Source organism: Gordionus sp. m RMFG-2023, chromosome 2 (genome assembly GCF_954871325.1).
Source record: "Gordionus sp. m RMFG-2023 chromosome 2, tfGorSpeb1-WG-v2, whole genome shotgun sequence".
Lineage (NCBI taxonomy): Eukaryota > Metazoa > Nematomorpha > Gordioida > Chordodea > Parachordodidae > Gordionus > Gordionus sp. m RMFG-2023.
The window spans coordinates 27,133,288-27,147,141 of record NC_088776.1 but is presented as its reverse complement, the minus strand read 5'-3'; the positions used below and the strand labels follow the sequence as shown (position 1 = coordinate 27,147,141).

At 28.2% G+C, this 13,854-nt stretch overlaps 1 protein-coding gene across 3 annotated transcripts in view; it reads right to left on the bottom strand.

Annotated features, from left to right (window-relative positions):
* Window positions 1-13,854, bottom strand: part of LOC135923842 (lysosomal acid lipase/cholesteryl ester hydrolase-like) — a 56,390-nt gene that overhangs the window by 5,373 nt on the left and 37,163 nt on the right. For 2 of the 3 annotated variants that reach the window (XM_065458817.1, XM_065458816.1), the window contains 2 exons: window positions 5,853-6,297; window positions 2,729-2,869 (listed from right to left, as the gene is read on the bottom strand). In XM_065458817.1, coding sequence (XP_065314889.1) covers window positions 2,729-2,869; window positions 5,853-6,297 — 586 coding nt within the window. The remainder of the gene's footprint in view (window positions 1-2,728; window positions 2,870-5,852; window positions 6,298-13,854) is intronic. The other variant, XM_065458818.1, reaches the window with a different exon arrangement.

Here is a 13,854-nt window from a genome sequence, read left to right as displayed (position 1 = left end):
TTCTTCCTGTTCACATTTTCCTACAATAACTTGAACCAAATCGAAATTTGGTTTTTGTAAATTTCTACATAGTAATGAGCTATAGGAAAATAATTTATTAATGCAACTAGCAGTAAGGATAAACTCTCTTGATATTGAAGAATTTTGACGGGGCAGGAGGGGGGTAGGGGGGGGGGGGTAAAATTTTTATTAGCATAAAATAATATTTAGGAAAATAGTCAAATTTGCTATGGGGGGTAAAATTTCCCCCCCTTCATTGGTTACGTACCTGTAGCCATATAACTATCTAAAGGTTTTTTCAGGTCAGCACTTTGTTTCAGGTTAATGATAATTACTACCAAAGGCATTTTTGTACCAATCGGTATTTTATTAATTTTTTATTTGGATCGAGACTGCCACATTTGGTTATTATATTATGTATTCAAAAAATCGTGATTTTTGGAGAACGTCTGTGGCTTGCCAATCTTATCAATTTGTAGTTCCGTCCTAAGGGGATGATATATTGAATGCGTATAAAACCTTCCATCAGCCGTATTAATAGCCCGGGGCATAATCTCCTTCATTATCGTAAAAGCAGATTTTCTAAAACACTTTGTCATTAATTCAATAATATTAGAACCTTGAGGGCCAAATATTTTATCCACTTTTGAATCCTCTGACTTTAGCCCCACTAACCAAACTAGACCAGATGGAATTACTCTCATCCTGAAAAAAGTATACCCCTTTATTGGGACAGGCGGATAACCAATGAGGGGGAGGGTTTAACGCACCATCGCAAATTTGATTGGTTTCTTAAATATCATTTTAAGCTAATAAAAATTTTATTCCCCCCTTACCCCGTCAAAATTTTGCAGTATCAATCATAGTTTATCCTTGCTGCTAGTTGCATTAATAAATTATTTTCCTATAGCTCACTACTTTGTAGAAATTTACAAAAACTAAATTTAGATTTGGTATTGATTTGGAGGAAAATGTATATGAACAGGTAAATAAGAGTGAATGTAGATGAATATTTTCATAATATTTATACAGACGTTGAATCGAAAGCTAAATCTTATGATATAACACTAATTAAACCTCGTCTAGCACCTAGGCAATTGATGTAATATAAATGTTGACTCAACTGAAGAATAAAAATATCCAATTTCATTCAATTCTTAAATACTTTTTTTATCGCAAATTAAAGTACTGTTTTATTATATTTGATAAGAAGTTATTTTTTAAAAATTTTTTTAGTCAATATTTTATACCCACTAAAATTAGTATTTTCAATAAAAAATTTTTATTCTAGTATGAGAATTTAAGCTGAGGCTAGTTTTTAAGCCAATTTTATACTAAACTTTATTTCAATTTTATATTTAAAAAAAATTTATTTAATATAATATACCTTAAAATAATAAAAAAATTGGGTTATAACCATTATTTAATTTAAAAGAATAGCTCAAATATGACCCGGCTGAACGTCGGGAGGCTAGTAAAATCGCCGAGAAGGAATTCTAGCTGATTTTAAGGCACAATATATAGTGTCATTGAATTTGGTATGTCTTAGAAATCTGTCTATACATTTTTTGCAATGCAGGGAGTGGCAACCTTTCTAGTCAACGAGTTTGATATATAGTGCCCATGAGCATGGTATACCATATCGCAATTAAATCTGAGTCTAAAGGCTTGAAGTAGCTCATTATTTGTAATAAATAATCGTCAAGATTACTAGAAAGAATGGCTTCTAGGAACTCATAAATATTTTCAGAGGTGAAAAGAGAAGAGAATGCTCCCCAGATTGGCTTCCCGGTTTAAGAAATGCGACGGAGTTGCCAATCAAGGGCAAATCCCTATCACTTTACAATGAAGTTGAATTAAGGTCGACTTAGAAAGAGAATTATCAAAGGTCAATGACCGGATGAAGTAAAGAATTTGGGCGTATCGGGTTGGGCCAAAAAACTAAAAATCTTCACAGGCCAAACTTATCTAATATGCCTAGTACATTGCAAAAAAATAACAGTTGGTAAAGAAAATAATGGTTCAATTTTTTATCTGATATTTAGATTTGCACAATTTAGGAGCTAATCACCCATTTAATCGATGAAAATTTTAATAATGCAATATTTAAAAAAGTGTCAATATATTTATGAATTATTTTATAATATTTAAAAACGAATTATTTGAATAATTAGAATTGAATATGAATAGTAAAATTTATTGCCCGTATCAATAAGAATATAATTATTCGAATACGAACAATGTAATAATCAATTCATATATGCAGCCCTGTAGCCATGGGGGAAATTTTTCTCGCCTCAAAACCTGATTTTCAAAAAGGATTGTAATTGTGTATTAAAAAAACCAAAATATTGACCTTCAAATAAACTTTTAGCCACCCACCACCCCTCAGCTGTAGCTTCATGACAGACCTGCATATTTATTTTTGAATAGGCCTTGTAGAACAACATATAAAAACAAACATTTATTTAAAAACAACAAGAATATTTTTTAGATAGTTGATTGTTTCTTTATACTTAATTAAAGAGTAATAAATATAGATATTCTTACTATTTGGGTAAATACATTAAAAGTATGATTAAAATTTAAAAAGTGTCTTAAAAAATCTCGGATATCATATTAATTGAAATCAAAATTTCTAATTATTTTACCATATTACAATTAGCAAAATTGTTTTAATTAAAAAAAAATTGATTCAACTAGTTAATAAAAAATATAAATTACTAACCTGATTATATATTTCTTTGTTTTTAAATATGCCATAATCGAATTTTTGATACTTTTTACTTTTAACAGCTTGAATATAATGTATCATATTTTGTACTGATGTCCCAGCAGGGTAATGAGCAAAATACACAGGTATTCTTGACTAAAATAGAGATTTTATTTTAAAATTAATCTAACATAAATGTCTCTACATAAACTCAATTTATTCTCTATTGTTTATAATAATAATATGTTATCAATAGATCAAAATTCTGTATTGATTTAAAAAATATTATATGCGGCTATCAATCAAGGGTGGTCTTAATGTACTTGTCTTAATATTTAGGTAGGCAAGAGAAACTGGAAATATCATCCCTCGATAATTTTGCAATTAAAAAAAAAAATTATTTTAAACAAATAATAAGAAATTATGGAGGATAATTTTTATATTTAATAAATATTTATAGGGGTAAGATATTTTGGAATAACTACTAGACTTATCCGGAAACTCATATGAGGATTAGTAATTTCCTACTTTTAAACCAACTGTAAGGGTAATTTAAATTTAAAAGATTGGATTTTATCAAAAATGTATTCAACATGTAGAGAGTAATCACCCTAATAATTTCAGTTGCCGTGAATTGATTACTATTAATGTTACATTATGACATTTTTTATTTTGATAATTGATTCATTCTAAAAATTATAATTAAGATAGAAATATTTTTGTATTATTAAATGATTATATTTTTTCTGAATAATAAAGATAAATTGAAAACACCTTAGTAATTAGTTAAAATAATTAATAAATATTAAGAAAGTAAAAGTACAGTTAGGAAAATTATAACATATATAAGGATAAAATTAATTTAGAGGGAACTGTAGTAGATTTATTCACCAATATATATTGCATCAGATGTGAAGCCCATACTCTCCATTAGCTATTAATGATATCCTTAAAAATAATGGCGTTAAAACTATTATTTTCTTTATATTTCGACCCTCGTTATCTATGTTGAATGAGCAAAAACAGATGGCTAAAAACCATCTTAAAGAATTTTGAGATAAACAACATTAATTCTTCATAAAATATAGGAGACTACCGCATCTTCTTATTCGATAACTGGTTGTGATAATATTGATAAAGATACAGTTGATATTGAAAATTTACATTTAGAAAGAGAAAATAAATAAAAATTATCAGAAAATAAAAATGGGGAGAACAAATTTATATCGCATCTTTGATTGAAAGTTCCCACCAGATAAATAGAGAAGTATTTTAAAATTCTGGGAATAAAATTCTTCCATGTATACAGAATTAGATACCCAATCTATGGTTTTGGGTGCCACAACGACTAATTTCTAAAGAAGAACATGAACTTGGAAGAGCTAATAAGATATTTGCTACTTCCCTTAAAGGGCAAGGTTGACAAAGTCCCTTCCACCAGCTTGATATAAAATTTGATTGATTATGGTTACTACCGTATTCCAGATATTTTGTTTGTCAAAGATACCACTTTTACAGCGAAAATTTATTATATCATCTAAGATGGCTTGATTATCATCACCTTTCAGAATTCCTAGTTCTTTTTACCATTAGAAGATTCATTGAATTCAATATGAGATGGTGTCCTTGATATTGGGGATCTATAAATAGGCAACATTTTGAGGTTGTATTTAGATTATTTTTTATTATTTCAAACATATCTATAAAAAATATTTCTTCTAATGGAGAAAATACTTGGTCTTGGCATGATTGAATAATATGCCATTCTAAAGATAACATCTCATTTTTAAAATAGGGCAGAGATATTTAAAAACTTAAAATTTTTTTATCCAAAATTGTTCCTCTAATATATGATCACTTAAATCTCTTGGGTTTAAACTAATTGTAATGTTGATTTCTGTAGAGGGAAAATACTGGACTTGGTGTGTTTATTTTTTAAAAAAAATTAAACAATTGTTGTCATAATGGATACATGTGAATTAAATAACAATACTCGTTTGAAATTCCAAAAAAAAAACAATATGTGTGGCAAATCCATAAAATTGAATATGGCTAAGAGTTGATTTGGATTTTAAAATTTTCGAAACTGCTTTCATATTAGCGGCATTATCCGTAACAAGAATGTACTTATATTTATTATGCAATTAAATTGATAGGTTCATTTAAAAAGTATATAATAATTTATAATATATTTAATCAAAAATATTAAAAATAACATTTTAGAATATTTGACCATATTTGACCATATTTGACCGGTCAAATATACTTTCGGTCAATTGCCCGGCTTGCTAACCATGGTTACAGTACTAAAAAATATACTTGTGATGTCTCCCCCAAAATTTCGGCGATGCACTGTCATAAACACTAGTGTGTCCATACAGCTATAAGTATAACATATTTTTAAAATTATTTTTATACATATTTGAGCTAATTTAGAAAGACATATAATTTTAAATTAACTTACAATAAAATAGATCATTAAAAATAATTATACTTTTAATAAATTGAATAGTCCCCATTTCGAAGATATATTTTATTTTTACAAAAATGAAAAATTGTGGTGCCGGAAGCGGGTGATAAGTATTTCCAAAATTTATATAATAGTTTTAAATATAAACTCTTTAAAAAACTTACAAATGTACTGTAAACCTAAAAATATGTCTAATTACGGACATTTGGACAGGAATAAATTCATTGTCTCTTTGTTATAACAATTCATTACCTTTGTTCGTTAACAATTAATTACATAGATAAGGGGTGGAAAATGATAAGTTCCGTCCTTGATTTAATAGAGCTACTCCATCCTTATATGGGGCAGAAAATTTCTGAAAATATCTTAGCCTCTCTTCAATCTTTCGAGATTCGAGATAAAAATATGATATCGGGATACAAAATTATGAATCAATTTCATATAGAATTAGCCTAATTAAATAAAAACTAAAAAAAATAATAAATGGTAAAGCTCAGCCCTAGCCAATCAAAAATAGTTAAGACTTAGCGAAAAAAAATAGCTATAATATCTAGCATCCAGCTATATAGTGGGCTTAAAAAATCAATTTAGCCAACTAAATGGGTAGGCTTAGTAGACTAAATGAATCAACTTAGCCGAATAGATGTATTTCGCATAATTAAAATTAACCTTGTTAAGATTGGTGATATCCGGTCCACATATCAGAAATAAAATATTAGAACACATAACTTCGAATCTTTTTTTGTCACAGAACATCTTGTTTAACCACTTTAGAATATTATTTTGAGGAAGAAAATCTTTGTCTTTACCTAAAAAAAATTCTAATATTTCTTGAGATACGGGTAACTTTGCGATAGCTTTTAAAGGGCCATGAATATGTCCTAAATATGCCACCGGTGATAGCGCTATAAAGAGTTTTATATTTTTGAATATTTTTAAATTTTTAAATTCCCTTGTATAGTTAGAACCATTATAGTAATTACGGGAGCTTAAAGCGGAGAAAGCAATCAAAGTTCCTTGAGAATGGCCGATATAATAGAGAGAAATTTGTTTGGTTACGGTTAATATGTATGATAAAACAGCCGGAAAGTCGTATTGGGCCATGTGATCCCAGCTATTATTATTTTTTGTATAAATTATATATTTAATAAACTATGTTTTCTTTTCATTTTAACTACATCAAAGAATAACTGGTTAAAAAAAATCTAGCAACTCCACTAGAAACAGTATTAAAAATAAAAGCTCCCATCTTTTACCAAGACGACCCATAGAGAGATATTGTGTATACAACTCAATAAAAAATTTGCTAAAAATATTGTAGATTAAATATTATCAAGAATGAGTATCATATCAATATACCAACCATGCATAGCAGACCTGGAAAAATCAATTGTTAAGATAACCGTAAATAATTTTAATAAAAAAGAAATTTCAATGGGATAAAGTCTTTAAAATATAAATATTATAAAAAATATATATCCTTATATCAAAAAAGAAAGGAGTTCGATTAAAAAGGAAAAGTGTCAATCAAAAAAGGAAAAAGTCCCGATCAAAAAAGAAAATGAACAGATCAAAAAAGGAAAGTGTCAATCAAATTAATCAAAAAAGAAAAAAATCGGATCAAAAAAAAATATTTATTATATTTTTTGCATATTTAAAAAAAAACATTTTTGTTGTCTTTTTAATAATCCTAAAATGTCATTTTTTTTTAATTTTTGGTTATTTTTAATTATATTTCTCAGTTTTTTCTAATTTTTTAAGATCTCACTTTTATTTTATGTCATTTTCAATCTTTTTTTGTCATCTTTTTTCAATTTTATTTATTTTTTTTCTTCTCACTTTTTTATTATTTATATTTTGTCTTTTTAAAAATTATTTATTTTCCCCGTTATCTCTCTTAAATTATCTATTTTTTGTATTATCTTTCCCTTTTATTTAAATAACTTTTATCTTATTACTATTAAAGGAAATAAAATATTTGTTTAATAATATGTTGCACCATTTTTAAATTAAATAAGTTTTAACTGCAATACCAAACAATAAGTGAATTATTATCAGAACTGGCCAAATTTTTAAAAAATACGGGTTTAATTTAAAAATACTCATTTTTACAACATGAGCAATTAAGTCTAGAAAAATGACGAAAGTGTAAATAAAAAAATTGTTTAAAAAAATATGACAAGAAAGAGAAATCAAAAATGAAAAAAAATAAGCAAATTGAGAAAAAGTGACAAAAATAGATTAAAGATGACGTCAAATTAAATATAGATCGGAAAAAGTCATTAAAACTAAGAAAGATAAAAACGACAGAAAATATAATAAAACGATTTTTGAATGAGAATTTTCCAAATTTGATTAAACCTTTCCCTGTTTTCATTGGATTTTTATTATTTCAACAGGACTTTTCCAAAGTCATTGGTACTTATCCTTTTTTTTTATCAGACTTTTCATAATTTGATCGGAATATTTTCCATTTGGATCAAGACTTTTCCTCTTTTAAATGGGAAACCTTGTATCTTAGTTAGTTTTCAGAATTAAACTAAACGAAACCAATTTTATTTTGTTCACTTTTTTCTTATAAATAAAAGCAGTGGCGTAGCTACGGGGGTGGTTTTCGGGTTTGGACCCCTCCCAGAGCAAATTTTTTTTTGAGATTATACGTTCAAAAGACTTAAAAGTGATTTTATATGAATTATATTTTTCTGGTTTTGATGTTTGTGGAAGGATATTATATTACTATTGAAATTATTCTGGATCGTATTATTATAAAGTCATTGAGAATAATCTACTAAATTATAATAACATATTATTGATGCATTTAAAAAATATATTTATTATATATTATCGAAGATATGGTTATGATTTATAAGATAAACCCGGCCAAAGGCCGGGCAAAAGGGCCGAAGGCCCGTTAAAAAGGGTCTGGGGGGGGGCGAAGCCCCCCAGCTTTTAATGTATGGACCCCCTCTAAGGAAAATTCCTAGCTACGCCACTGAATAAAAGTATTATTTTTTACTTTGATAAGAGATTCAACGTAAGTGGGTACAGAATCTACATGATAGAAAATTTATTAGATGCATACCTTATTGGTGCCGACCTAGTGGGAGCAGCGGAACTTTAGCCCCCAAAAAATTTCTATGGGGACTGTGCCCTCATAAAACAATATTAATTAATCAAAGAATATTACTTAAAAATTTTTTAACAGCAAAAAATGTAAAGTTCAATGTTATTTATGATGGTGCCGTTAGAAGATATCTGGTTTAGAAATGTGGTACATTTTGCAGATCATACATTAAATCTTGTGGTACAAGATACATTTACTATTGCGAAATTCACGATTTTATAATATATTTATGAAAAATTTATTATTATGAGATTCTCACAAATAATGGAGATATTTGTATAAGGCTTTTTGAAAATTTTTATTTCTTAAAATGATGATAATATATTTGAGAGAGTAGAGTTTTAAAGAAGAAATCCAAAGTTTTTCATTACATTTGCAAAATGTTAAATATAAAAGAAATCCTGATCAAAATTTAGCGATACGACAAGATGAGAGTTTCGAAAAGTTTAGAGAGAAATTAATTTAAAGGCAAACGAAATAAATTTATAGGACCCTTCTAAAGCATGATAAAAAAAGAAGCCTTTTCGATTCGAAGAAGGCTCGAATTTATCATACCATCATTTTGGGTGAGTTAATTAATAATAAATAATATAGACAAATTTATTATGAAAAAATCATTTCGACAAACCAATAATGTGTTATTTAATTAAGATAGAGTAATTTGCGATTCAAAAACTTTATCAAAATCATGTTTCAATTCCATGGAGATGATTTTGAAATAGATCGTTTAATTCTATACATTAAACAAGGCGTGTACGCAGGAATTTGGTCTGGGAGGGGGGGGGGGATAAAATTTTTTAAGAAATATTATTATTAATTAAAAATACTAAGCATAAATTTATTAGGACTAATAACTTTTCTAATACCCAATTTTTAACTAATGTAAATTACAAAAAGATTATATATATAAACCGACATTGAAAAACTATAAAATAAATGTGAATTATAAAATATAAAGTAATTATAACCACGATATGAATCACTTAAATGACCCAAAATTGAAATTGAAATTTTTTGAGCCTTTAAAATATATAAAGTATAAAAAATTTAAATGTTGAAATATAAATTAATACACAAAAAGTTTCTTAGGAATAATTGTATTTTGTATGTTTTGAGCTAATTTTTCAATTATCTATCCTTGCTTGGCGTTAAATGCCTATGAATATTCAAAAGATCCAAATCATTCAATCTACTTTCAGAAGTTGTATTTCATAGGTATATATTTCAGAGACTTGCAGACTCGGCCCCCGAGCCGGACCGTATTTAATTTTTTTTTTAACATACCCGGGCTGGGCCTGAAAATTTTTTTAAAAAAATATCCGGGCCAAGCTGTATTTAACCAAATATTTGAAATCGCCATTATTAGCTATAAAAATCAAAAATAAATATAATTTATTTTCAAAAAATGCGGGCTGGGACTAAAAATTTTATTTTCAAAAAAGCCGGGCCGGGCCGAAAATTTTTTTTCAAAAAAGCCGGGCCGGGCCGATAATTTTTTTTCAAAAAAGCCGGGCCGGGCCGATAATTTTTTTTCAAAAAAGCCGGGCCGGGCCGATAATTTTTTTTCAAAAAAGCCGGGCCGGGCCGAAAATTTTTTTTCAAAAAATCTGGGCCATGCCTAGCAAATGGTACCTCTGCAGGGCTCTGTTATTCTTCTTAAAAAAGAGAATGTTCTCTCATTAGTTTACTAATGGGAAGAGTTGCTTATATATATAACCATTTTAATACATTGGGAATATAATCTAAAATGTGTTTGAAATAATGCAAAGCATTCATAGCATTTTTTGGGACTAACCATAGTTAATCTTTTAATCATATTTATTCAGCTAATAAGGCATCATAAGATATTTTAACATCTTCATGATAAAAATCTAACAAATATTTTTTTTTTCTCTCACCATCTGAAAAAGTTGGAAAGGCTTTTGTGGAAGTAATACCTGTGGATTTGTAGGTGCTGCATGATGAATTAAAAACCATTCATTTATTGTTATAAATGTATCTAAGAGAGGGGACATTTGTTTAATAATACTCTTCTACTAATCCTATATTGATGTTTTGACGATGAGCTTGCTTCCTGCAAGTCGATTAAACACGTATAGCTCTGCTTTTGACTCAACAATATAAAATATGAAATTCTTCATCAACATTAGCTCTAATTTCCTTGAGTTCTAATAAAATGCACTCCGCTATTCTCATCTTCTTAATCAAGTCAATGTCATGGTTTTGAAAAGTATTACATAAAATAGTTGTATAATTAAATAACACATTCTAATGAGAAAAAAAATTTGGAATAAGTATTGAATCCAATAATTTTCTTGCTTCTGAGGAAATATTTCTTTCAAGCCATTGTGATATTTCAGTAATATCATTAATAATCGGCTCTTCTAACTCCATAAAAGCTGTTACTGCTTGATGGCGGAGACTCGATATCGTTGGACAAACTTGCAATTTCTTTCTCCCTGTTGGACAAGGAGTTTCAGAGATAATTATTATTTGACTAGATAGATAAATATTACGCCACTAAAATTTGAAAATAATAGGTAAATTACGCCAAGGAAAACTTGAAATCGAAATTAATTGATAAAATAACTTAGTAGCTGAATGTGATAAATAAATGTAATTAAATATATACATGAGATAGGAATAAATATTAACAAATATAAATTAATATTAACAATAATATTTTTGTAAAATATAATCCGGCCTGCATTTTTTGGCTTTGGGGGAGGATTTGTCCCCCTGTCAACCCCCTCTCCCCCCTTACCGCTGCGTACGCGCCTGCATTAAACTCTTTAGAAGATGTCATAAAATGATAACCATATTAAAAGAACAAAGTAAGAAAATATTTTCAATTTTTTCAGAGTATGAAAAATATTAAAATACTATTGACGATTCCCGTAAGTGCTTGTTCTGCAGAACGATCGTTTTCAGACCAACCTGCCTTATCTAATTTACATTCTACGATGAAACAGAAATGATGAAATCATACCGCAATCTTAATTGTTAATAAAGAGGAAGCAAAAAAAAACTTCAATTGCAATGACATCATATTGCGCGCTCTCAAATCCGCAGGCATTCCATCAAGACTTGAACCGACCGGCATTTTTAGATCCGACGGAAAACGTCCTGATGGAATGTCCTTGATTCCTTGGTCAAGGGGCCAGCTACTAGTCTGGGACTTCACCTGCATTGACCCAAATGCACCATCCAACCACAACGTCGATGCCCTCGCTCTAGCAGAAACTCGTAAAACTATCAAATATAGTTCCATAGACCTCTCTTTCTTATTCATACCTATCGCCTGCTCTACTCTTACCACCTTCGGTAGCAAAGTTCTAAGTTTTTTTAAAGAATTAGGCAAACGGATTCGGGAAAAAACCGATCAGCCTAAAGAGTCCCTTTTCTTACGACAAAGACTTGCTACCGCCATCATTCGCTCTAACTACCTAAGTTTCATCTCTTCCATTGAATAATCTCCTATGTCTATACTCTCTCTCACCCTTCTCTTTCCTAGTTTCCATTCTTTTATCCCTTACCCTCTTTCGCAAATTATATTTTTATATTTTTTTTACCTTTATTAATTTTACCATATAAAAAAATTTATTATTTGCTATAAACTTTTGATAACATATTATATTTAAATGTGATAATGAATATTTTTTTAGAATAAATTGAACTAAGAAGAAACACATTTTACCTTAGGAAATATTAACATTTATATTATATCATTCACAAAATAAAAAAATGTTATTATTTAGTCATTTATATTATAAAAAACTTTAAGAGAAATAAACATAATATTTTCTATACAAAATAAAATTACTAGCTTTTTTTGCTATTTTTTTTTACAATTAATTAAAATTTGATTAAATTTTCAAGTGTTAAATATATCTTTAAAAAATTTCAGATCCCATAGACATTTTTAGCTCCCTTTATTTCTTATATTTTAGGAATAATATGTTTATTAATACTCTACTACAAACTATCAAAAAATTGTGAATGTTAAATAATTATTATTTTTTAATATGAATTAAACTAGAAACAATCCCTTTTATTCATTCACGATGAATGTATTATTGATTGGTTGTCTTAAATTTATAATAAACACCTTATAAATTACATTAAAAATATAGGAGAAAATTGTCAGAAACAAGTATTTTGTAAAATTACTAGATAAATATGATTGTATTTAATGCAATATATACATTGTTGTCCCAATTGAATTGATACCATTTTTGTTTGGCAATAAATCTTCAATTCTAAGTGCAAATCAATAAAATCTATTAATTGAGGGAGAGATAATAAAAATGTTTTCTACAAATTTTATCAAATTCTATCAACAGGGTCCAAAGTTATTCACAAGCTGGACAAACAAAATTCGAACTTTCCAACATATAAAGATAAAAATTATTTTTTTGCAAACTATACCTTACTTGCTATAAAATATGACGTCATAATAATGTCATTTCCATTTAAGCAAACGGTAATAGAACAAAATAGTTTTCAGTAAAAAGACTTGAGTTTATTTAAAATTTTAAGACAAGAAAAGCATAAAGGAGCCAAAAGGTTTTAAAAAAAATTCCCAACAGAAACTGGTTTATTGCTGACTTGAATTGATTGCAAAGATTGATACCAGATCAGCAGAAAAACAATATAGTAGTGGTAGACCACGCACAACTCGTACCATGGAAAATGTTGATTCTGTTGAAACACTCGTATTGAGCCAAGAAGACCGATCTGGAGACCATAGGACAATTTGTCAAGTATCCAGAGAAACTGATAATTCGCGAACTTCATTAAAGCGTATTATCCATAAAGAGCTGCAATTGAAATGTTTAAAGAAGAAACAAGTCCAGGACCTACCGATGTGAATAGGATTTACCGTTTGGTACGTATCAAACAACTTCTACAAAAATACCCTCAAAGGTTAGTTCATTTCATGTGGCTCAATGGTGAAAAGATGTTTATGGTAACTCCACCGGTAAATCTAAAAATTGGTAGGATGTACGTTGCAATTCCAATAAGAAAAAAAGGTTGCCGTCAATTGATTTCTTCGCACTCGTTTAAATTTCTCTAGATTCGTGATGGTTTCAGTGGCCCCTACTTTTGAGCGAATGAAGCAGAATACCCCCATGAAAAGTACCCCCTTGAAAAGTATCCCCCCCCCTTCGAAAAAATGATAATTATGACACCCATAAATTTCAAAAATAATTTTTATTGCATCAATTTTTAATATATAATATAAATAAAATGCAAAAAATATAACTTTATAAATATTATTTTTAAAATTAATAATTTAGATAAATTAGGGGAAGAGAAAGCGAAAGAATTTATAATTTCATCAGTATTTAATTGTTTAAATAAAATTTTTTCCATTGATAATATGGTTAAATTATTGAGAAAAGAATCTTTCATGGTACTGCGCAGTCTTGTTTTAATTAATTTAATTTTACTCATGACTCTTTCAGCAGTACATGAGGTTGTGGGAATGGTTAATAGATATTTATATAAAATTCTTAAATTAGGGAAAGCAGAAAAATTTAGAAG